The 27,058-nt window shown below is 39.5% G+C and overlaps 1 protein-coding gene across 1 annotated transcript in view; it reads right to left on the minus strand.

Annotated features, from left to right (window-relative positions):
• Positions 1–27,058, minus strand: part of TRPM6 (transient receptor potential cation channel subfamily M member 6) — a 124,853-nt gene that overhangs the window by 23,460 nt on the left and 74,335 nt on the right. Inside the window, exons 26-31 of the mRNA XM_047096114.1 lie at positions 12,615–13,744; positions 12,319–12,431; positions 7,749–7,872; positions 4,343–4,434; positions 2,767–2,825; positions 1,192–1,217 (exon numbers count right to left, since the gene is read on the minus strand). Of these exons, the coding sequence (XP_046952070.1) occupies positions 1,192–1,217; positions 2,767–2,825; positions 4,343–4,434; positions 7,749–7,872; positions 12,319–12,431; positions 12,615–13,744 (1,544 nt within the window). The remainder of the gene's footprint in view (positions 1–1,191; positions 1,218–2,766; positions 2,826–4,342; positions 4,435–7,748; positions 7,873–12,318; positions 12,432–12,614; positions 13,745–27,058) is intronic.

Raw genomic sequence — 27,058 nt, forward strand, 5'->3', positions numbered from 1 at the left:
GGTAATTCCAGGGTGAACACGGGAAGGTGCAAAGGGAGAGAAACCACCAGCATGCTAACATGAAATAAAGGGCAAAACTTTTTTACTTAGGAAAATAAATGTTGGAGGCTGTAAGGCAGAAGCAGTGGGGTAGGGCAAAACAGACACCTTCTAAGGATGGGGGGCGGGAGGTGGGGGTAGTACGGACTTAGAAAACAAAGTTGATGGCTAAGAGGAGTGGGCTGGGAAAGGCAGTATACATGAGTAAGAGGCCCAGTTTGGGCAGAGGAAGAGTAAGTGATCGGAAACGCCAGGCAATAAAGTAATACAATTAATAGCCCAGGAAGAACAGCCTCCAAGAAACTTTGAAAATGGATAAAATGGTCAACATAAAATGCTACAAGTTCCATGAAGACTAAAAAAAAAAAAAAGGTTGTGTGATTTGGCATCTAGAACACAGCTTCAGTAGAGTGGTGGGGACAGGCACCATGCAGAGAAGATGCTAATGCTTTCTCATTAATTTCGAGGTGGATAGGAGTGGCAGTTTGGAAGCTAGGTAACATCGAGAAAGCAGTTATTGTTTCTTTGGTACAGAAAATGACTTAAATATGTACGCAGTTGAAGGAGAAGGAAGCAACTGCAAGAGCGACTGAAAACCAGAGAAAGCGGGATGGAACAAGGCCGTGGAAGAGAAGGAACCCCATCTGCATCAAGAGGTCAAGAACATGGAAAGGAGCTTGTAGGCTGTGGTGAAGTTTGAGAACAGCCTTGAGAGTGGTTTTGCTAGGGAGTTGTCTCCCATGACCTAGCCCTACGCAGCCACTTGGGGCACAGAGTCCTACAGGAACCATACGGAAAGGGTATCCACATATAAGATGAATAGCTCTTAATGAGCTATATGTAAAAGCTCATTAATTGACAGGAAGAGTTGTCGAACAGTTGAAATGAGCTCAGTGGAAACACTCTCACTCACAGAGGAAATTGGAAAATCACTGTCAAAAATAGGCAGTTCAAAAGAAAACTTTAAACCGTACATCAATCCTGATTTATGTGGAGAAAGACAATCAACTTTCTACTTTTCTACTGAACTTTCTACTTCGTGTAATAGGCAAAATCATAAATAGAACTTCAGGAACTACAAAAATCTCAGCAGGGCAGTGAACTTCACCATGAATAAAATGAAAAATAACATGTTTAAATACAAAAACTTACTGTCAATTCCATTTGAACTTCTCAACCTGTTTGAAAAACGAAAATTGTTTAGATAATTCTTTAAATCTGTCAATGACCAGAAAAAGGAAAAGTATGTGCAATAGTAACAATACAGAGTCTATATGTCTATATATATGTATGTGTGTGTGTGTGTGTGTTTTCTTTGAAAGACGTGTCGTTTGACCCCTATCTCTATCAATAGAGAAATGGTTTGCAACCCTGCGATTATTTTCATAGAAAAATGAATACCACATATGTGTGTGATTCATTTACTGCACACGCTCTAAGCTAACCAATATAAGACTTCACTGTGTTTGTGTTGTTCTGGATCAATTAAACTAAAGGGTTCCTGAACTATGCAAAGCAGATGCCTACAAATGAGTCTGTGAATGTCTCTGGACAAGCCTACAAATCAGTTTCATTAGCCCACGTGGCCCCTAAATGTTCATGGACTGAAATTAACTCTCTGTAAATTGTTACTTGCCCTGCTCAAGTGCACAAGTGGCCACAGGCAAGTCTGAATAGACGCATTCAAAGAATATCTCCAGTATTGAAGGTCCTTAGGGAAGAAAGTACAATTACAATTATTGTTTAATTTCATGCTGCAATAACCCAGTACTCTGCATGAGCACAAACTACTGAACCTCTGGGAGGAGAAAGTCATGTGCACTTGGAGTCTAGAGGCAGGCTTGCACACAGAGACCTTGATGGCAGTTCCAGAAAAAAAGGCCATCTCAAATAGCGCTGGCTGAAAACTGCAAGTCACATTCCAGTGCTTAGTATCAACTGGCCTTCACACGTTAGATGGTTTAGAATTCTGTTCCCCCAGCTGTACAGACAATTTGATGATGTAACTAGAGAAGTCCAGAAAACACTACAAATGAAATACAATAATTTTGCTTGGCTGGTTTTCAAACTTTATTTCTCAGAATAAATAAAATTCCAGGAAAAGACTCAAGCCTACACCCATGTGACTTCTCTATCTCCTCTCTCTCTTTCTCTCTCTCTCTCTCTCTCTCTTTCTCTCTCTCTCTCTCCCGACCCCTATCTTCCCTTTGCTACGTCTCCATCCTTCTCAAAGAGTTACTGCTTTGATAGACACTTAGGATGTTCATGAGAAACCAAAAATAAAAATGATAAACCTCATAAACTAAAATTAACAATCTGGAAAAAAAAATCTAAAGAGAAAACTACCAGGTTTTCAGTCTTTTCTTTAGGCCAGACAGATTTGTCCTTACTCTTGAACGCAAATTTCACAATCTTATCTGTCAGAGAAGTTAGGATACTCATTATTCTGCATGTGCTTTTTTTGACACTGAAAAGGCAAATGTTTAATCTGCTGTGGTAATATGTGTTTCATTATATTCTTAAAAGGCACTGAGGTGAGATCTTAGTGCCAGAAATGGGAAAACTTGAGAATAAGTGATTTTCCTTCTTGCACCAAGAGAAAAATACTATCATTGCAAACACGTTTTTCCCCCTCTTTTCCTGACCCGATGAAACCTTTGTTCCCAATCATGTTAAAGAAAAAAGAAGCCAAAGATGCTTTAAAAACATACATTTAGAAATACTCACAGGGAGTTCCTATTGAAGCTGGTGCTCCTGGAGTTCCACAAGGAGTTTTTGCTCAGATCCTGAGTGGAAGGGAAAGGTCATTGCACATTCACCCAGCATTCTCCTTACCAAGCTTCTGGTAATACATTTGCAATACACATGCCTTGGAGGGCATAGTTCTTTACCGCCCCCCCCCCCCACCATTCTCTAGCTCAATACTTCCCTTTTACTGGATGCACTAAATTCAAGTTAGAAAGATGCATAATGTTAGCACAATATCTGAATAACTCAATGTGTTGACTGACTTAAGCAGAATGAAATTATTTTTGTGGGGACATCGTAGAGAGAATGTAACGTATTAAAGGTTTTCACAGAAATGAGAGTGAAGGGTCAATGATGTGGAAGAAGGAACGAAGGTTGAAGTTGACAAGAAACGTCAATCATTACATCATTATGTCTTCTATCAGGATATTATTGTTTCAATTGATGATTATTTAGAATAACATTACCTTGAACTTATCATTCTATTTTCTACTTAGATTCATCTATTACTTCTTGAAACCTGGTACGCTCTAGGCATTACTCTAGGTGTTTCCACTGGTGTTATTTTTGTTATCCACTGCCAATAATCTCATAAGAATGGCATTAGCCCCATTTTAGAGACATAGCTAACAGAGCTCAGAGGTTAATTAATATACGTAGCTCTGAAACCCAGGAAGTAGCAAAGTAGGATTTGATATGGCAGGCATGTTCTTGCCTCCAATCACCTACCTCCAAGCAGTCTTACGTTTTATTTTCAAAACCTTCTACAAATTACATTCATGAGCTCATTAGCATACATTCCTACAGGTATTGTGGATACGGTTCCCAAGTTCATAGAAATAACATGCAAACCAAGAGCAAAATTAGATTTCTTGCATTAGTCTAATGAGATCACACTTCCCACATGGTGGATGGTAGTAAAACAGAAACATATCTGCAGATGTGAGAAACACAAGACCACAATCAGAGAACCTCAGTGTTGGAGAAAGACAAAGTGCCCTTTACCCCTCAACACCCAAATCCCCCCCCCCTCCGCCCCAACACATCTGCAAAAATGTTTGCTCAGCCTGGTTGACTAACCACACTCAGTAAGGAACTTACTGCTTCCAGAAATAAACCATTCCATCCTTAGAAAGCTCCAATTGCTAAAAATTCCTCCTCAGAGTGGGCTGAAATCTGCCTCCCGGTACCTTCTATATGTTGACTCTAGCTCCACCTTTTAAAGCGTATTGAAAATACCTTATTTTTCTTCCACGTGGCAACATTCATGTATTTCAAAACAATTACAAAAATTCCTGAATTATTTATCTTTCATGTTAAAAACGCCCAGGATAAGTTACTGGATGGACAGATACATTGAATGGAGAAGAAGGAAAGAATGGCAGGGGTTGGGGGCAGAGTGAACAACCTGAGCATATATTCAAAGCAAAGATTTAAATGTAATACCAATAAAAAGAGGAAGCCAATTATGGGGCATAAAGGTAAAACAGACACAGTCAAGGAGTTAGGGAGCGTGTGCACACATTTTTTTAAATATCGAATAAGATGTTTTTACCTCTTGAGACTGCTTTAGATAATCACTGACTTGTACAGCATGCCGTTCAATTTCTTTAGTTTTCATTTTCTGATATATAGGGGGTTCTAGACCTTGTTAAAAGGAAGAAAAAAAATAGAGAATACATCAAAATGTGTTACATTCAAATTACATCCCTAAATAGAAAGATCTGAACATAGTACGTTCATCTAAATTTGAACATGTTTTTTTTTTCTCTATTTAGCAAGTGTTACCAAGATTCTTTTGTCCCTTTTTTCTCAAATGGTTGAAAGCTATATATTCTACAGTATTTCTATTTGTCAGTAGTTTCTTTTACATTTATAATAATGTATGCTCTCTATCAAAGTCAAGAATTAAATGATCCATGACTTGTCCTCCTACAAAATAAAACCTTTAGCAATTTTTTTTTTAAACTCACCTTCTCCTGTACCCTATTGTCCATGCTTTATTTAAAACACATGGAATTTTCATTCCAAATTGTTAGGAATCCTTCCTTAACAACTGCATCAAGCATCATAGTAGGCTACTTAAAAAAATAAAATAAAACAAAAACAAAAGATAGAAAAGAATGCCAACAGATAGGTTTAATTATCATCTCTCTCTTAAAAACACATTACAAGGATCATTATTGTCATTATGTTTTACACTGATACCTGCAGAGTCACTGGCATATAGTAGGTATCCAATAATAATTTAATTATTGGATTGGATTAATTCTGAGAATAATGCTTGGGAGTCCCTTGCTAAATGTAGGAGAAAACAGTTGTAATTTTCTCCCCTAATGATTTTATGCTGAAAATACACACACACACACACACACACACACACACACACACACATACACACACACACACAAACACACACACACACAAAGTGCAAAAAACCCATTGGAAAAAAATCATAAAATGTCATACGTGATATTTTTGTAATATCATAAAATTATGATCAATATGGTTTCAATGTATTAGAATACATTAAAATTAAAATACCTATAGGAAAAGTTAAAAATAGACTTTTCATTTTCATAGCTAAATTCCTCAGAACTTTTCTTTTTGTATTTAACGAGAGCTTGTATTTAAAGAGAGCTGACAGGGTATCACCCAACCCTCAAATTTTTTTTTAATTCTTTTTCAATTAATGCTTAACACGGGCACATTTCAAAAAAAAAAAAAAAAGAAAAGATTCTTAATTCACATTAACCAAATCTCAGTAAATGTCAGATTAACTAGACACACGGACTCAGCCTATTTCCCTACATCTTGTCTTCCTTTCTGATCGCTGGACTCGAGATTCTGTTCCAGAACCCTCCTGCTACCTGCATCTTTGTCTAGTTGAAATTCAATGGAAATAACTTAAATAACTTGGGGAGGGGAGTGAGTGGAATGGGTGGGGGCGGGGATGATCCCAAGGTACAGACTTCCGGCTGTAATAAACGTAAGCCCTGGGGAGGTAGTGTGTAGTGTGATGACTGTAGTTAACAACACTGTATTGTGTATTTGAAAGTTGCTGAGAGAAGAGATCTTAAAAAGTTCTCATTACAAGGAAAACAAGTGTAACTATGTCAAGTGATGAATGTTAATTCAACTTGTTGTAGTAAACATTTCACAATATATATGTATGCCAAATCATTACATTGTACACATAAAACTAATACAATGTTACATAGGTCAATTACATCTCAATGAAAAAAGAACTTGAATAATTTAAGAAAGATACATAATAATTTAAATATCGGTTAGACTATTTATAAAAAGTATAATATATAATAAATATAAAATATTTTATCTTGCATACTACATATATAATATCAAATAAGATATATATATATATAATATCAAATATATATATATTTTTTGAGTCATATCTGTAGATGAAGGGAGTTCTGAATAATTTCTAATATCTCTTTCAGCTGAAGCCCACTTGATTCTCAGTGAGTTAGTAGACAATTGAGTATTTTAAAATATAAACCAAGGTTTCTCATCCACCAGTATTTGGGGTTGGATGATTCCTTGTCAGGAGCAGAGAGACTGTCCCATGCGTTGTAGGATTTTTAGCAGCATCCCTGGCCTCTACCCACCAGATGTCAAGAGTACCTGCACCTTCCTTACTGGTGACAACAAAAATATCCTTAGACATTGTCAAATGTCCCAGGGAAGAGAGGTAGGAGGTATAGAAAATAGCCCCGTGGTTGAAAACAACTAACCATAGGACAAAGCAAGGTTTTTAAAGAAGCATAATAACAAAGATTTCAAGACAGTATCTATTTGTACCTTAAGTTTAGTCTTTCAAGTAATTTTGAATCTGTATGAGTCCTGGGTCACACAGTTCCTTCTGTTTAAAAATTAGTAGAAGGGAGTGTGAGGAAGACGGTAGCAGAGTAGGAGGACCCTCGGCTCGCCTCTTCCCACGGACACAACTAGATAACTAGCAAATCACCCTAAATACTCCAGAAATTGACCCGAAGACCATCAGAACAAACTCCATAACTAAAGGTACAGAAGACGCCGCGTCAAAGAAGATATTTGCACACCCATGTTCACAACAGCATTATTCACAGTAGCTAAGAGGTGGGAACAACCCACGTGTCCATTGATGGATGAATGGATAAACAAAATATGGGTGACAACTGCATTTCATCCTGCCATGGTAGCCATGGAGGTGCCCCACAGAGATCTTGGGAGCCCTGTGTTGAACATGACAGAGCTACAACATGGTGGAACCCGGGTCCCTGCATCCCTACACGGAAGGCTGCCTGTCAAACATTAGCACCGGGCTTTGCTTAAAAAAGAATAAACCTCAAATGTGTGAAAGAATTAATAAGGGTCTCTTATTGTGTAATGCAGGAAGTTCCAAGTTCTGATCATTGCTACCAATTCTGTTCATAATCTGCCCTCATTTTACCTGTCCAGCCTTATTTCACATTCTCTGCCTGCCTCATAGCTTTTATTTGTAGCCTGTTGATACATCTTTTCTCCTCTACAAACTCCATTAAGAGATACTTGCCCATGGATTAAATGCTGTATGACAGCAGTAATAATAAGTCATCCCACTGAGTTCTGTGCAAGGGTGCATATCAACCTCTCGTGAACCTGAAGAATTTATAACATTAGACAACCCCCCACTCCATACAGCAGACTGAAGTACAGTCTCTGAGCCAGGTTTAACAGCTCTGAGTATGAGACTATCTACTCCTTAATTTTTCTTTTCTGGATCGCAACAGCTATTCCATTAAATGAATGGAAATTTTGTCCTTTTCATAAAAGTTAAAAATCGAAAAGAGCTATTCTCCTAAATGGGTGTTGCCACCCTCTCATTCTCTCATCTCCACTTAGAAGAACATTAGGGACCACCACTGGTCTGCGGGTAGTGTGAGGAAACTCCTCCTAGAGTCAAGACTGTCACATACTTATCTGACTGTATTTGGACACCGTAAGCCAGTTCTTGCTGCACTCCTCTTCTTCTGAGATGTTACTTTCTCCTGGCTCGGAATTCAACTGGTCGTTTGGGGAGCAGGTATCGACCATTATGACCTGGAGGGAAAGACACTTGTTGGAACATAGTGACATTAATCTGAAAACATTTTGAGTCATTAATGTGACGCAGAGAGGTACTATGGCGAGCAGCAGTGGTTGTTAACATTGGCTTCACATTTTAGAATCACCTGGAAATCTTTGAAAACTCCTATCAGCCATGCTGTCAGGACATAAGCACCCATGTAATTACTATTTGTGGCCATGACAGAGAACTGGGGGGGGGGGGCAGCAGCTGTCAAACTTGAGTGTAAATCAGAATCACTCAAGCCTATGCTAAACCACAGATCACTGGGTCCTACCTCCAAGATCTGTGATTCAGTAGGTCTAGAGGGAGAAAGGATTTGAATGTCTGGTAAGTTTCCAGGTAACGCTAATACTGCTGATAGGAGACCACAATTTGAGAACCACTGGCACAGAGCAAAAAAATAATAAATAAAATAAAATAATAAAATAAAACAAAATAAAATAAAATAAGGCTTGGATCTAAAAAGAGCTTGTGTTGGAACACTAGATTTGTCACTTAGCAGTTTTGTGAACCTGAGGGGTGCCTGGCTGGCTCAGTCAGTAGAGAGTCCATTACATGAACTTGGACAAATGTCTGTGAGTCCCATTCCCTTTGTCATTAAAATAACAGGTAGCCAAGAAGCGCCTGGGTGGCTCAGTCGGTTAAGCATCTGACTTCGGTTCAGGTCATGATCTCATGGTTCATGGTTTCGAGCCCCACATCAGGCTCTGTGCTGACAGCTCAGAGCCTGGAGCCTGCTTCAGTTTCTATGTCTCCCTCTCTCTCTGCCCCTCCCCTGCTCATGCTCTGTCTCATTCTCTTTCTCCCTCTCCCTCTCTCTCTCTCTCTCTCTCTCTCTGTCAAAAATAAATAAAACATTTAAAATAAATTTAAAAAAAATAACAGGTAGCCAACAATAGTGGCTGCCTTATGTACTAACCAGAGACACAGAAGAAATGAGGTATATTGACAAATACAAAGAAATAAACAAATGCAAGTTATTAGTACCTGAGCCCAGTTGCAATTTCTAGTTAAATTCTGGTCATTTTAATCATTGCAAAAAATAAATCTACCAAATTCATATTTCATAAGATTCCAGCAACTCATAGCATTTTCCCTGAAAGAAGAGTCATCTTTACCAAGCTAAATCTCTCCCTGCAAAAGGTAATTTTACATAATTGTCTTTATACTTATCTCTTTGCTTTAGCTTCTCATTCTAAAAAGAGCCTAGGTGCTTTTAAAAATGCATCCAGATTATTATACAGAAAAATGAGGCAGAACATTAAGATCAGGAAAGGTGAAGTCCTATGGAATGCTAACTCAGAAGTAAGACTTCCTAATAATAAAAAGATTCACTAATAAAATGTGAAAATATGAACATAACATATTGGAATTTGTGGGATATAGTTAAAACAATGGTTAAAGGGGATTTTATACCACTAAGTACCTGTATTAAAAGACAGTCTCAAATCAATGACCAAAGCTTCTTTCTTAACAAACTAGGGGGGAGAAAAAAGCAAATTACACCCAAAGTAAACAGAACAAAAAAAAATAATAATAAAGAGCAAAAATCAATGGAATAGTAGTCAGAGAAAATCAATGAAAACAAGAACTGGTTCTTTGAAAAGATCAATAAAGCAGATAAACCAGTATCCAGACTGATCGAAATGAAAAGAGAAAAACACAAATTTCAAATATGACAAATGAGAGAAGCGATGTCACTACGGACCTCCTAGACAATAAAGGGATAATAAAAGAATATTATAATACTATAATGCCAATAAATTCAACAACTTAGATGAAATGGACAAATTCCTTGAAAGAGACAAACAAATAAAGCAAACTCCAGATGAATCAGATAGCCTGAATAGCCCTCTATTACAGAAATTGAATTTGTAGCTAAAATCTTTCCCACAAAGATGGTTTCATTGGTTAATTCTACCAAATAATAAAAGTTGAAATAGTATCAATTCTATACAAACTCACCTAGAAAACTGAAGAGAGAATACTTCCCAACTCAGTCAGTAAGCCCAGCATCACCCTGATACCAAAACCAAAGACATTACAAGAAAAGAGATCTAGAGACAAATATTCTTCAAGAATACAGATGCAAGAAAATCTTATTAAGATTTTAGCAAAATATAGCATACAAAAAAGATAATACATCATGATCAAGCAGGGTTCATCGCAGCCAGGTTGATTTAATATTCTAAATAGTAATTCTATGTTATAAAATTAATCAATATAATTAATTATATTAACATAATAAGAAGGAAAAACCATCTGTTTATATAAATAGGTGCAGAAAAAGCACTTGACAAACGCTGAGATCTACTAACATAAAAATTCTCAGAAAACAAGGTGCAGAAGGGAATTCTTTAACTTGATAAAGGGCATCTACATAAAAAGCTACAGCTAACACTGTATGTACTAATAAAAAAGCCAAATGTTTTCCCCCTAAGAGCAGAGACAAGGAATGGACTCTGCTTTTACCACTTTTATTCAGTCTATAACTAGAGATTCTGGCCAGTGTAATAAGGCACGAAAAATAAATAAAACACATCCTGATTTGAAAGAAAAGTAAAACAATCTTTATTTGTACATAACATGATCATTTATATAGAAAAGTCTGCAGAAGCATCAAATCTACTCAAATTAATAAGCTTAGCAAGATTGTAAGATAAAATAAATATTTTAAAAGTACATTTGTATATACCACCACCAAATAATCAGAAATTATTTTTTTATAATTTCATTAATAATAAAATAAAAAATATTAAGTACTTATGGATACATTTTTTAAAATATGTGCAAGAGCTGTACACCCAAAACTATAAAATGCTGCCAAGAGAGATTAAGGAATATCTAAATAAATAGACATATCATGCTCATAGATCAGAAAAGTCATTACTGTTAAGATGCCAATTCTCCCCAAGATTTTTCACAGAATTCTACTCTCCTCAACAAGTTTCTCTGCAAAAATTGTCAAGCTGATTCTAAGTATATGTGGAAATACAAAGAAACTAGAATAGCCAACAAACAAACAAAACCTTTGAAAAGGAAGAAAAACTTCAGCAGACCTATACTATGTGATTTCAATATTTAATATAAAATTATAGTATTCAATATACTGTAATATTATCATAAAGATAGACATATAGGTAAATGGAACAGAATATATCCAGAAATAGATCTACACATATTATGAACACACATGGCCAATTAATTTTTGACAAAGGTGTCAAGGCAACCCAATAGGAAAAATATCTTTTTACCCGAAAATACTAGAAAAAATTGATATTTGTATTCAAGGAAGGAAGGGAAGAAAGAAGAGACAAAGAAAGAAAGAGGGGGGGAGAAAAAGGAAAAAAGGGAGGAACCTCAATCCTTACCTATCACCATATACAAAAATTAACTCAAAGTGGGCTAGAACTTAATATAAGAGCAAAAACTATGAAACTTCTAGAAGAAAACATGAGAGAAAATCTTAGTGATCTTGGGTTTTGCAAATTTTCTTAAACATGATGCAAAAAGTATAGACTGAAAAAAACAAGCAAGAGACTTCATTAAAATAAAAAATGTATGCACTTCAAAGTACATTTATGAAAAAGCAAAAGGCAAGCCACCAAGAGAAAATATTTATAAAACATATATCCAACAACGGGCTTATACCTAGAAAAAAACTCTGACAACTTAGTAATAAGACAACACAATTTTTTTTCAGGAAACTCTACGCCCAAGGCGGGGCTTGAACTCATGACCCCCCAAGATCAAGAGTTGCATGCTCTACTGACTGAGCCAGCCAGGTGCCCCTCAACAATCCAATTTTTTAAGTAGCATATTTAAACAGACAGGTGACAAAAAAAGATATATGGATGTCAAATAAGCATGTGGAAAGATACTTTGCAGCACTAGTCGCCACAGAAATGCAAATGAAATCACTGTGAGATACCATTACACAGCCACCATGACAGCTAAAATTAAAAAGACGGGGCATACTAAGGATTGGTGAGAATGTGCCCCACCGAAACACTCATAAACTACTCCTCAGAAACTGGTGGGAATGTAAAATGGCACAGCCACTTGGAAAAGCAGTTTGGAAGTTTCTTCTAAAATTAAACAAATACTCACCATATGACTCTGACATTCCACTCCTAAATATTTACCAAAGAGGAACTGAGACATATGTCCACACAAAGACTTGTGCACAAATGTTCATAACAGCTTTGTTTGGAATAGCCAAAAACTGAAAATAACACAAGTGTCCTTCAGCATGTGAGCTGATAAATGAGCTGTGGCATTTCCACTCTGATGACTCTTAAATCTTCACTCCTTCCAGTACAGTGCTATTTTCTAGCGTGCCTGGCACTTTACAATAAAGAGAAACCAAAAAAAGATAGGCTACTACCTCTACTGCCAATAACATGAAAGACACTTACTGGCACCTGTAGCCCTTGTGTTTTCTTCTTTTTCTTTGACAACCTCCTATCCTTGATTAGCATTTTTGTCCTGATCCATGCTGACTGCCTGATCTCTGAGGATCTTGAAAGATCTGTAAAGGAAAGCATTTGCATGAAAAAGTTTAAGAAGATTGTACAGGGAGCCATTTGGTTTTACAGACAGCTGAGAATGGGGAGAATGAGAATGTAGTTAAAGATCATCGACCTTTAAAACATAATAGCCGTGCATAGAATTTAATAGTTTATTTTTTAACAAAAGTAAAATCACTTCTTACTTTTAATCCTACAGATCTTCAGTTTCTCCTCCTTGTGGAATCTCAAACTATGACTCCGAGTGAAGGGCCTATCTCTGCGGAAAGGATTGATCCAAAAGGATGTGTTTGGCGGCAGCCATGGTCCCACCTCTGAGCAATCGCTACTCTGGGCCAAGCTTGATGAGTTATCAGACAGGGATCTGACCCGCATCTGCTTCTGGTCATTCTCCTCACCGCTACAAGTGGAGGCCAAGCAGGTTTGCCATTTTTTCTTGATGCGAAACACACCAGTTTCATCACCTTCTGAAAATGCCCAGTTCACATATCCACCTCCAACTTGCATGCTTTCGGCTTGAGAAGGGAGGGAGGTTACTTGCGTAGGTGCTGGTGTGCAAATCAAAGTGGGTGGAACTTGCTCCCCCTTGTCTTCTCTGGCTGGTGTGTGAGCAATTGACTCGTACTGTTCCTTGGGTTCAGCCACTGAGCCCTGAGCTGAGATACCTGGGGTCTGCCAAGTCAGATGAACAGGGACCTCATTCTGGGCGACCTGTTCAGTTGCCATCACATCTATACCTGCTTCCATAGGTGGTCTGAACAGGGGCAAGTCAATTTGCTCAGAAAAAGGAACTTGCTTTAGATAAGAGGGGACCAGAAGAAACTGGCCATGCTTTGGGTGTGTTTGTGTATAAAGGGACACTCCAGAAGCAACTACACTAGTTTCTGTGTCTTGCTTTTCCTGCTCATCTCTTACATTTGAAGCCTTTCTCTGAATGTCTGTAATCTCAAGAAGGGGTCCCCTCTGTACTCTTAGGGTATGCTGACCTCTGGCCAGGCTCCGCAGCAAAGAAGGAGGCATGCTATAATACTGATATTTCTTCTCCCCAGAGATCTCCATGCTGCCTAGAACCCCTGCACAGATGACATTGCTCCAGCTGTGGGGAAGTTTTCTGCAAGTAGAATGCTTTCTGTTGGCCAGGAGAGCCTCATCCTCTTGTAAGGTGTCAACAGCAGAAAGGACTTTTAGGGTATCCACCGTTAGGGCAGAGAGGTCCTGCAGGTGCCCCACTTGGCTGTCCAAGGACAGTAAGGAGTCCTTTATAAAAGACACTTTTTCGTTCATTTCTTTCAGCTGGAAGTACATCTCTGTAACCCTGATGGTAAAGGGAGGGAGAAAACCAATAAACGCATTAAGCTAAGAAGAACTTTCCTTGTTCTTCTCCCATCCTACGGCCAGCCTTAGGAGGCTCCTCAGCCTAAGCTGCTTCCCCAAGTTAGGTGAGTCTTCTGCCTTCTCATCCCAGGTGATCTCCCCCCCCTCCTATAATTCCCACTATCTCCCCAATGAGGAAAACTACAAATCTGTATTTCTAGCCCTTATTTCTAACATTTCAGAACCACATTTCCAGCTAGTTATCCCTCCAATTGTTCTATCCATCAGCCCTATTGTATTCATTAATATATTCATTAATTTGCATGACAAACATCTGAATATCTCCTACTGACAAGCCCTGTATTACTTTGGATACAGAAAAAAGATCTTGAGGAAGAAGCCAGAATGAGAGGAACAGAATAATCAAGTATGTAATTAGAAAAAAAAAAATTATAGATCTTAAACAACAACAACAATAAAAATCCAAGTCTACAGTTCAAACAGGCTTCCCAAGCTGCAAGCAAAACCCATTCTAAGAGACCTACATTCAGAGAAAGCCTCAGCCAAATTTTTAAAATTATTTTGAAAAGTTTAACCCAACATTATGATGTCTAGCCGTGGATTCATGTAAAAGCAGCACAAGACATTTTCAGCTGGAAGAGTCAAAAGTAAATTGCAAATCGAATCTAATTAAATGTATTAATTGACTTAGAGACAGAGAGAACGAATGAAGGAAATGTTGGTTACTATTATCTGTATATTTATAAATACCTCCAAATGGGGATGGGTTTTACTCTGTGCCCCCAGAAAGAGATATGTTGATGTCCTAATGTCCCAGTAACTTGTAGATTGGGACTTTATTTGGAAACATGGTCTTTACAGAGATAATCAAGTTGAATTGAGGTCATTACGGTAGGCCCTAAGCCACTATGGCTGGTGTCCGTATAAAAGGGAAATCTGGACACAGTGACAAGATGATGTGAATATACACAGGGAGAAAGCCACCCTAGGACTTCAGTAATGCATCTACAAGCCCAGGAATACCAAGGATTGACAGTAAACACCAGAAGCTAGAAGAGGCAAGGAAGGATTCTCCACTAGAGGCATCAGAGCAAGCATGGCCCTACCCCTACCAACTTCTTGATTTTGGACTTGTAACCTCCAGAATGGTGAGACAACAAATTTCTGCTGTTATAAGACACCCAATTTTTGGTACTTCATTATGGCAGCTTAGGAAACTACTTACATCTTTCTAAGCTTAACAATACATACAATAAATTACAAAATGTATCAGACTTGGTTACAAAAAATAAACTCCTACACATAAAAATATAACACTTTAAAATAAATGGTAAGTTGGAGATGATTCTAACAAATATGATGAGGTGTTTGTATCCTTCAATAAATCAAAACTTTTATGAATTGTTAGGGAGAAAAAATTAAGAAGAATCCAAAGGATGTGAACAGACAATTCACAAAAGACAAAATATAAAAGATAAGGAAATATGGTAAAATATTCACACTCATTAGGTATGCAGAGAAATGGAAATGAAAACAACGATGAGCTCATCTACACTGTAACAACATTTTTTTAGCCTCGCAAATGATTAAAATAACTCTATGGGGACAAGGATGCCACACTGGGCCAATTAGGCAATGTACATAAAGAGGCTATAATTTCACTGTGCTAAAGGTGATAGAGATATTCTTTACATTACGAGATAGAATATCATGCAGCTGTTAAAATCATGTTTACATTGTTAATAGTAATTTCCTTTGGCTATTTCTGATGGTAGGCATGGGGATGGGATGTTGTTATGTTCTGTTGTACACTTTTAAATTTGATATAAACACTTTGTAAGTCAAGCGAAAGTAAATGTAAAATTATGTTTATACATAACGTTTTTACTTATTGAAGAAACGTTTTGGATGTGTAAGGGGGGAAGGGAGTAAAATACAAACTTGTATGATTTTATTTATTTATTTATTTACTTATTTATTTATTTATTTAAAGTGTCTTTGTTTTTGAGAGACAGAGCGTGAGTGGGGGAGGGGCAGAGAGAGAGGGAGACCCAGAATCCAAAGCAGGCTCCAGCCTCTGAGCTGTCAGCACAGAGCCCGATGTGAGGCTCCCTCAAATTGCAAGATCATGACCTGAGCCAAAGTCGGTCACTTAACTGACTGAGCCACCCAGGTGCCCCCAAACTTGTATAATTTTAACTAAAAAAAAAAAAAAAAAAGAGTATATATACACATACATACACACATACATATATGACAAAATGGAAAAAAGAACAACATTTTCAGAGTGGGCTCTGGCTTATGACATATTTTCTTTCTTTTCTTTCCCTGTTTTATTCTTTTATTTGGATAAGCGAATATTCTGAGCAAATTCTCTATAATGAAAATCTTTGATAAACAGAAATAAAATAGTGGTGTCTGAGTGGCTCAGTTGGCTAAGTGTCTGACCCCTGATACTGGCTTAGGTCATGATCTCATGGTCATGAGATCGAGTCCCATGTCAGCCTCCATACTGGGCATGGAGCCTGCTTAAGATTCTCTCTCTCCCTCTGCCCTTCCCTGACTCATAATCAATCTCTCTCTCTCTCAATCTCAATCAATCAATAAAGTTAAAGAAAAGAAAAACCAGCAAGGGAGGGAATCTTATCCAATTTCATGGCTGACATGACCATATGCATGAATTAAAAATGATCCCCAGGAGGGACACCTGGGTGGCTCAGCCAGTTAAGCATCTGACTCTTGATCTCAGCTCAGGTCATGATCTCATGATTCATGAGATCAATCCCTGCACCTGCTATCAGCACAGAGCCTGCCTGGGATTCTCTCTCTCTCTCTCTCTCTCTCTCTCTCTCTCTCTCCCTGCATCTTTCTCTCTCTCCTTCTCAAAATAAATAAATAAACTTAAAAAAAATGATCCCCAGTCTTATGTGGGGACTGGAAGAAGCAGTGATTATACTATGGAGAATTTAGCATTCGGGTGCAACAAGCACTTGCCAAAATAGTGTGAGACTTTCCCTCTCTAGAATATACCTCAAGTCACATGGATCGAGACATCCTCCACTTCTTTCTGGGAGCTTGGCAGATAGGAATTAAACAATGAAGAGGGTGGTATTTTCTGTGTTTATTATATGTGGGTGGACCCCTCTCTTTCTTACTTCTGCTATAGAATTCAACTTCTGTAACTCAATAGAGGCTTAATAAATGCTTCCTGACCCTCTGGAGCCTGCAAAGCTAGAATTGGCAGGGATGATGACGGAAAGAGCACAAAATATATGTATATCCCTTTCCAAATATGCTTAATTAGAGCCTCTCCATCTAGTGCACTGTTTCATCTAATTCAAAAACAGTACAGTCTGAACAGCAGTAATGGAGGCTCATTAAGTTCCATTAGCAGCAGTCCCATCGAATGGATACAATAGAAGCCAGCAACTATTCACAGCAACAGGTAACATGCTACAATAGAGACCTGTTAGACAAATAACCTGGTCACCCTCACGTCGGGTCCTCTTGCTTTTATGGGCACTGTGTATTTCAAAGCATTATGTCCTGTGAAACATATTTTGATTATATTCCTCAGCCACCAACTGCATTAATTTAATCTAAACTTTCAGTCGTTCTCACATGTAACATAAATTCTTATAAGTTTCGTTTCCCCTGTGCAAGGTTTTTTTTTAATATAAAATTTATTGCCAAATTTTTTCCCATACAACACCCAGTGCTCACCCCAACAGGTGCCCTCCTCAGTGCCCATCACCCACCCTCCCCTGCCTCCCACCCCCCATCAACCCTCAGTTTATTCTCAGTTTTTAAAAGTCTCTTATGGTTTGGCTCTCTCCCTCTCTAACTTTTTGTTTTTTTCCTTCCCCAAGGGAAGGCCGGTATGGTTATTGTTTAACTGTGGGTCTTTGAACAAGATGTTTTAAAATAAGGTTATAAGAAGTATAATTATAACCATCATGATAATCGTAATATTCGCCGAGTGCTCACTATGTGCCAGACACTTTACAAAGACTCTACATAATTATTTTATTTAATCTGCATAACAACCCTATAATGTAGGCATTACTTTTATCCTTTTCATAAAAGAGGTTGAGCCGGTCAAATGGTTGGGGATAGAGGGAGGCTTCAAACCCAGACGGTCTGACTCCACATCCAGTGGCATTAACCCCTGCACTCTGGCACCTCTGGGCAACTCATCGGGGATCTAGACAAAGTTCTCACGGGGGCCTTTGAGGCCTAGGAAGGGTTAAACAAATTACACCAAAGTTTCCCACGCTGGGAGGTATTCACAAATGTTCCTCAGTAAGGTTTCACAGCAAAATAATGACAGGACCTGCTTAAGTGATAACTCTGCCGAGTCACAATGTGACTTGTTTCAAAATGCAGCCCTTCCAGGTATGATGGTGGAGTCGTAGGAAGGACCCTCTGCTTGCCTTGTCCCTCAAATACAGCTAGCTAAATATCAAATCATTCTGAACACCCAGGAAATCTATCTGAGGAGCAAAAGAGGCCACATCATGGAAGGCAGGAGGTACAGAGACACGATTTGGGGGAGAAAAGAATTGCCAGCGCTGCAGAGGGAAGGGAGTTGCGGTCAGGGACAGGAGATAGAAAGAGAGAGAAAGAGACTAGAACACAGGGCATTGCACCAGAAAAACACGTCCCCATAACCACTGACGGGGAAAGCAGGAGAGGCTGATTATCACAAGTTTTTTTTTTTTTTTCCAACGTTTATTTATTTTTGGGACAGAGAGAGACAGAGCATGAACGGGGGAGGGGCAGAGAGAGAGGGAGACACAGAACGGGAAACAGGCTCCAGGCTCTGAGCCATCAGCCCAGAGCCCGACGCGGGGCTCGAACTCACGGACCGCGAGATCGTGACCTGGCTGAAGTCGGACGCTTAACCGACTGCGCCACCCAGGCGCCCCATCACAAGTTTTTACAAGGCAGCGGAGCTCAGTCTGAAGTTTGAGAAGTCTGTGGCATGGCCAGGGTGGAGCCTGGCAGGCACAGAGGTGCTCCTGTGGAGGAGGGCAGAGGCCCGAAGCAGACAGTGGTTTCTGAGTATCCCCTGGGTCACCCTGGGAGACAAAGTCCCCCTTCGTCGAGTGCATTTGGGAGAGGCAGCACTGCCTCTCTGGGAACGAAAGAGCCAGGAGGCACCACTGAGCCGCCCTGCTCATCGGCATACGAGCAGAGATGCCTGCCTGACCCGGGCCGCCCCCACCTCCCTCCCCCCGCCCCCCATTATCAAGGTGGGTCCCTGCCGTGCCGGGTCCCTAACAGTTGGATTTCTGAAACCCAAGCAGCAAGCCTGAATTAAACACAGGAGCACTGTGCTGCCACATGGGCAGGTGGGCTCGGACACAGACAGGGTGAAGGCAGGGATCTGACAGAAGCCTGGGATAAAAGAGGGGAGATGGTTAAGTCTTCTGGGAGGGATTCCTGAACAGCAGCAGGCACGAACTCCCCTCTGGGGTGAAAGCAGGCTGATGCCACTGTTCACTCCTCCCATCAGCGTGGACAGACTTCGGAGACGCAAAACCCACGGTGGAGGCTTGAGCCTTGCTTACGTGAAGCCCCGCCCCCTGCACTCTGCAGGTGCTTCCGAGCTAGGGCAAGTGTGCCCGAGAGGCAGAGCGGCAGCGGGCCCCTCCCCCAGAAGACCAGCACAAACCTCCCACATGCACCAAGTCTACTTGCCAGAAAGTGCTGCAGCGTTTCAGCAACAGGGGAAACAGGATCTAGCTTCTTTTAACAAGGAGACCAAAACACACCTAGTTAAAACCTGGAGCACAATGGACAAGGTGGTAATACTTCCTACTGCAGACAAGAAGAAACTCTGCAGAAGACTGACCTGAGGGAAAGAGCAGCCAAAACACAACCGCAGAGTGCACACAGCATACGCCAAAAACACTTCCTAACGCCCCAGGCCCTGGGCAGTACATGACCTCTCCTTAATATAGCCATTATTTTCAGGAGCAGGAAACATAACAGGCTTTCCTAACACAGAGAAGACAGGGGGCTAGACAAAAACGCCAAGATGGAGGAATTCATCCCAAAAGAAAGAACAAGAAGAGGTCATGGCCAGGGATCTAATCAAAACAGATATAAGGAATACGCTTGAGCCAGAATTTAAAACAACAATCATAAGGATACTAGCCAGCCTTGAGAAAGGCATGGAGAACACCAGGGAGTCCCTTACCCCAGAGATAAAAGACCTAAACACTAGTCAGACTGACTGGATGTACTGACCATAAGAATGGAAGAAGCAGAGGAATGAATACATGATAGAGAAGATACAATTATGGAAAATAATGAAGCTGAAAAGAAGAGGGAAAAAACAATACTGAGTCACAAATGTAGATTTAGGGAACTCAGTGACTCCATTAAGCACAATCGCATTTGTATCATAGCAGTGCCAGAAAAAGAGAGGGAAAAAGGGCCAGAAGGTTCATTTGAGCAAATTATAGCTGAAAACTTCCCTAATCGGGGAAGGAAACAGACATCCAAATCTAGGAGGCAAAAAGAACTCCCATCAAAATCAACAAAAGCAGGCCAACACCAAGATATTTCATAGGAAAATTTGTAAAATACAGAGATAAGGAAAGAATCCTGAAAGCAGCAAAGGAAAAGAAGTCCCTAACCTACAAGGGAAGACAAACCAGGCTTGTAGCAGATCTCACCACAGAAACTTGGTAGGCTAGAACGCAGTGGCAAGATACAGTCAATGTGCTGAATGGAAAAATATACAGCCAAGAATACTTTATCCAGCAAGGCTGTCATTCAGAATAGAAGGAGACATAAAAAGAGTTTCCCAGAAAAACAAAAAGTTTGTGACTACTAAACCAGCCCTGCAAGAAATAAAAGCTGGGGGTGGGGAGGGGATGCCAGGATGACTGTTGGTTAAACTTCCAACTCTTGATCTCAGCTCAGGTCATGATCTCACGATTCGTGAGATCGAGCCCCATGTCGGGCTCTACACTGACTGCATGGAGCTTGCTTGGGATTCTCTCTGTGCCTCTTTCCCTGCCCCTACCCTGCTCATGCCTTCTCTCTCTCTCTCTCTCTCTCTCAAAATAAAAAAATAAACTTCAAAGAAATATTAAAGAGGACTCTGAGTGGGAAAGAAAGACAAACAACAACAAAGACTAGAAAGGAACAGAGAACATCTCCAGAAACACCGACTTTACAGGTAATACAACGGCACCAAATTCATATCTATTAATAATCACTCTGAATGTAAATGTGCTAAGCGCTCCAATCAAAAGAGACAGAGTATCAGAATGGATTAAAAAAAAGTGCCTACAAAAGACTCATTTTAGACCTAAAGGCACCTGCAGATTAAAAGTGAGGGGATGGAGAACCAATTTATCACGCTAATCGACGTCAAAAGAAAACTAGAGTAGGGGCGCCTGGGTGGCGCAGTCGGTTAAGCGTCCGACTTCAGCCAGGTCACGATCTCGCGGCCCGTGAGTTCGAGCCCCGCGTCGGGCTCTGGGCTGATGGCTCGGAGCCTGGAGCCTGTTTCCGATTCTGTGTCTCCCTCTCTCTCTGCCCCTCCCCCGTTCATGCTCTGTCTCTGTCCCAAAAATAAATAAAAACGTTGAAAAAAAAAATTTTTTTTTTAAAAAGAAAACTAGAGTAGTGATACTTCTATCCGATGAACTAGATTTTAAACCAAAGACTGGACAAAAGATATGGAAGGACACTATATCATAATAAAGGGGTCTATCCAACAAGAAGATCTAACCATTGTAAATATTTATGCCCCGACTTGGAAGAACCCAAATACATAAATCAATTAGTAACAAACATAAAGAAACTCATTGATAATAATACAAGAAAATTTGTAAAATACAGAGATAAGGAAAGAATCCTGAGAGCAGCAAGGGAAAAGAAGTCCCTAACCTACAAGGGAAGACAAATCAGGCTTGCAGCAGATCTCACCACAGAAACTTGGTAGGAAAATTTGGGACTTAAGGGAAAATTAGGGACTTTAACACCCCACTTACAGCAATGGACAGATCATCTAGCAGAAAATCAACTAGGAAACAATGGCTTTGAATGACACACTGAACCAGATGGACTTAACAGATATATTCAGAACATTTCCTCCTAAAACAGAATATACATTCGTTCCAAGGGTCCATGGAACATTCTCCAGAATATATCACATACTGACTCACAAATAAGGCTTCAACAAGTACAAAAAGACTGAAATCATGCCTTGCATATTTTCAGACCACAATGCTATGAAACTTAACATGAACCACAAGAAAAAATTTGGAAAGACCAAAAATACATGGAAGCTAAAGAACATCCTACTAAAGAATGAATGGGTTAACCAGGAAAGTAAAGAAGAAATTAAAAAAAAAATACATAGAAGCAAACAAAAATGAAAACACAACAGTCCAAATCCTTTGGGATGCAGCAAAAATGGTCATAAGAGGGAATTATATAGCAATACAGGTCCTCCTCAAGAATAAAGAAAAGTCTTAAATTTTAATACTCAACATAACCTTACACATAAAGGAGCCAGAAAAGGAATAGCAAATAAAGTCTAAAGCCACCAGAAGAAGGAAAATATAAATATTTGAGCAGAAATAAATTATATAGAAACATACAAACAAACAAAATAACCAGTAGAACAGATGGATAAAACTAGGAGCTGGTAGTTCTTTGAAGGAATTAATAAAATTGGTAAACCCCCAGCAAGATTTATCACAAGAAAAGAGAAAGGACCCAAATAAACAAAATCACGAATGAAAGAGGAGAGATCACAACCAATACCACAGAAATACAAAGAGTTATAGGAGAATACTATGAACCAACAAATCGGGCAATCTAAATTCCTAGAAATATATAAACTATCAAAACTGAAACAGGAAAAAATAGAACATTTGAACAGACCCAAAACCAGCAAAGAAATTGAATCGACAATCAAAAATCTCCCAACAAACAAATGTCCAAGGCCACATGGCTTCCTGGAGGAATTCTACCAAACATTTGAAGAAGAGTTAATACCTATTCTTCTCAAATTGTTCCAAAAAATAGAAATAGAAGTAAAACTTCCAAAATCATTCTATGAGGCCAGCATTACGTTGATTCCAAAACCAGACAAAGTTCCCACTAAAAAAGGAGAATTACAAAACAAAGAGGTGAAGATTCTCAAGAAGATACTAGCAAATTGAATCCAAAAGTACATTAAAAGAATTATTCACCACAATTAAGTGGCATTTATTCCTGGACCACAAGGGTGGTTCAACATTCATAAGTCAGTCAACAGGATACACCACATTAATATTCTGTAAATAGATGCAGAAAAAGCATTTGACAAAATACAGCATCCATTCTTGATAAAAACCCTCAGCAAAGTAGGGATAGAGGCAACATACCTCAGCATCATAAAGGGCATATACAAACACCCACAGCTAATAATATCCTCAGTGGGGAAAAACCAAGATCTTTTCCTCTATGGTCAGGAACAAGACAGGGATGTCCACTGTCACCATTGTTATTTAACACGGTAGTGGAAGTCCTAACTTCAGCAATCAGACAACAAAAAGAAATAAAAGGCACCTAAATTGGCAAGGAAGAAGTCAAACTCTCACTCTTCACAGATGACATGATACTCTATGTAGACACCTGAAAGACTCCACCAAAAAAAAACCTGCTAGAACTGATACATGAATTCAGCAGACACACAGGATATGAAATCAACATACAGAAGTCTGTTGCATTTCTATACACCAATAATGAAGCAACAGAAAGAAAAATCAAGGAATGGATCCCATTTACAATTACACCAAAAATCATAAGAGATCTAGGAATAAACCTAACCACAGGGGTAAAAGATCTGTACTCTGAAAACCATACAATACTTACGAAAGAAGCTGAAGAACACACAAACAACTGGAAAAATGTTCCATGCTCATAGATTGGAAGAACAAACATAGCTAAAATGTCTATACTACCCAAAATCTACACATTTAATACAATTCCTATCAAACATCATTGGCATTTCTCACAGAGCTAAAGCATACAATCCTAAAATTTGTATGGAACCACAAAAGACCCTGAATAGTCAAAGCAATCCTGAAAAAGAAAGCCAAGCTGGAGGCATCATCATTCCAGATTTCAAGCTACGTTACAAAGCTGTAGTGATCAAGACAGGATGGCACTGGCACGACAACAGACACATAGATCCATGGAACAGAATAGAAAACCCATAATGGACTCACAGCTATAAAGTCATCTAATCTTTGACAAAGCAGGAAAGACTATCCAATGGAAAAAAAGAGAGTCTCTTCAATGAATGGCACCGGGAAGACTGGGGCAACAAGCAGAAGAATGAAATTGGACCACTTTCTTACACCACACACAAAAATGAATTCAAAATGGATGAAAGATATAAATGTGAGACAGGAAACCATCAAAATCCTAGAGGAGAAGACAGACAGCAAACTCTTTGACATCAACCGTATCAACTTCTTATTAAACACATCTCCTGAGGTAATGGAAGCAAAAGCAAAAACAAACTATTGGGACTTCAAGATAAAAGGCTTCTGCACAGCGAAGGAAACAATCAATAAAATTAAAAGGCAACCTACAGAATGGAGAAGATATTTGCAAATGATATGTCTGACAAAGGGTTAATATCCAAAAATCTACAAAGAACTTACCAAACTTAACACCCAAAAACAAATAATCCAATTAAGAAGTGGCCAGAAGACATGAATAGACATTTTTCTAAAGACGACATCCAGATGGCTAACAGACACATGAAAAGATGCTCAACATCACTCATCATCAGGGAAATACAAGTCAAAACTACAATGAGCTACCACCTCACACCTGCCAGAATTGCTAAAGTTAACAACACAGGAAATAACAGATGTTGACAAGGATGTGGAGAAAATGGAACCCTCGAACACTGTTGGTGGGAATGCAAACTGGTGCAGCCACTCTGAAAAATAGTATGAATGTTCCTCAAAAAGTTAAAAATAGAACTACCCTACGACCCAGCAATTGCACTACTAGGTATTCACCCTAAGGATACAAAAATACTGATTTGAAGGGGCTGTGCCCCGATGTTTACAGCAGCATTATCAACAATAGCCAAACTATGGAAGGAGCCCAAATGTGCATCAAACGATGATAGATAATGAAGACGTGGAATATATATACAACGAAATATTACTCAGCCATCAAAAAGAATGAAATTTTGCCATTTGCCATGATGTGGATGGCAAATAAATCAGAGAAAGATAAATACCATACGATTTCACTCATATGTGAAATTTTAGAATCAAAGCAGATGAACATAGAAAAAAAGGAAGGCAAACCATAAGAGACTTTTAACTGTAGAGAACTACTGAGGGTTACTGGAAGGGAGGTGGGCAGGGGATGGGCTAAATGGGTGACAGGCATTAAAGGAGGGCACTTGTGATGAGCACTGGGTATTATACGTAAGTGATGAATCACTGATTTCTACTCCTGAAACCGGTATTACCTTATATGTTAACTTTAAACAAAATCTAAACAAAAACTTAAAAAAAAAAAAAAAACAAAATAAAATGTAGTATTTCCCAAATATAACATGCTTAATATGGAAAAATACCCAATTAACTAGTACCCCATAGAACAGAGAGAGGGAAGTGCTGGTTTATAGCACTAGGGTCAAAAATAACCAGTTTTCCAGTAAAGGAAGACATAAAACAGCCCTTAATACTTCTCTTTTTCTAGTATCACAACTCACTGAATTCTGTAAGTAGATAGATAGGTGATCTCTTCTTTACGGGTAAGGGCCCATGCAAATCCCCTCCTAATCTCATTTCCTTCCCTCTTCAAATTATTGGCTCGGCTACCTCGGGAAAGTATTCTTCCCTCCCTCCCATACTTCTGTGGCAAGCTCCCCAGGGGCTACCTCAACAAGGCCAGCCGTGTAAACAAGGGCTGGTGAGGCAGCTCTGTCAACAGGGAAAATCGGTGGATGATGTTCTGAAAAACCGGGCCTCCATAATCGAATTCTAGAGCCCATGGAAGCCTCTGGAATAGTTTTCAGAAGCCACATACCCATCTAGCTTCTAATCCTTCTCTACGCAAATCTCAAGGGAAACAACCAAGAAGCACATAATGGTACGTGATGACTAATGGTGTTAGGCTTACTTCCACCACCACCACCACCACCACCACCACCACCACCACCACCATCATTGAATTAATTGTTCATAAGTGTCTGCTTCTCAGGTTTTCATGCCATATTCATTTGGCTCACAACACTACCATTTCCTAGTTGTCCCTATTCTCCTCTGATAGATTCTGGCTCGTTTTCTCCATGAGCTCCTATTCCTTGGTCCATTATACAGCCGTCAGGACCCCCCTCATGGAACGACCCTCACCCCCCTGAGTTTCCTTACTTTTCTTGCTTCCTGGGCATACTCACTTCCTCGGTCATGGTTTTATTTTCTCACAAGGGGCAGGTGACTCCCAAATCTCCCTGTCCAGTTCAATCTTTACCCCAAGACTTCCTACCCTCACATCTAAAACCTCCCAGAAATCTCTGGCTAAATGTGCCATAAGAATCCACAAAACAAACTTGACAAAGCTAAAGCTAAAACTCAACAAAGCTAAAACTCATCACTTGCCCCCTCCCCGTGTCTTTTGCACATTTTTTTCTTCAATCATGGTGGTGCCACCTTTCACCTAATTACCCCCGCTACAGATCTGAGAGTCATCCTCGACTCCACCCTCTCCCTTGGCTGCATGTCCAATCCCTAACTCCCCTCATCAACTGCCCTTTCTAAACGTGTCTTCGTTCATCCCTTCTGCTACAGTCTGAATGTTTGTGTGTCCCTGAGATTCAGGTTGACATTCTAACCCCCCAAAGTGATGATATTAGTAGGTAGGGCCTTTGGGAGGTGATTAGGTCAGGAAGGTGGAACCCTCATGAATGGAATTCATGGCTTTATAAAAGAGAACCCACAGAGCTTCCTCACCCCCGCCACCATGTGAGGATACAACATGGAGTCTACAACCCAGAAGGGGACTGTCGATCTTGGACACGCCGATCTTGGACAGCCTCCAGAACTGTAAGCAGTAACTTTCTGCTGCTTACAAGCCACCCAGCCTATGGTACTTCACTATACAGTCTGAACAGACTAAAATACCTCCTTTCAACCCCATCATGGCTACTTTGGCTAGCCCTTGGGACTCATCCTCCTGCTGCATCAGTCTCTCAAATGGCCTCCATATTTCCAATTCTGACACCTTAAATCCACACTGTAACTGA

Source organism: Lynx rufus, unplaced genomic scaffold, assembly GCF_022079265.1.
Source record: "Lynx rufus isolate CCGP_SWC_20201006 ecotype Redwood Valley unplaced genomic scaffold, mLynRuf1.p SCAF_10, whole genome shotgun sequence".
Lineage (NCBI taxonomy): Eukaryota > Metazoa > Chordata > Mammalia > Carnivora > Felidae > Lynx > Lynx rufus.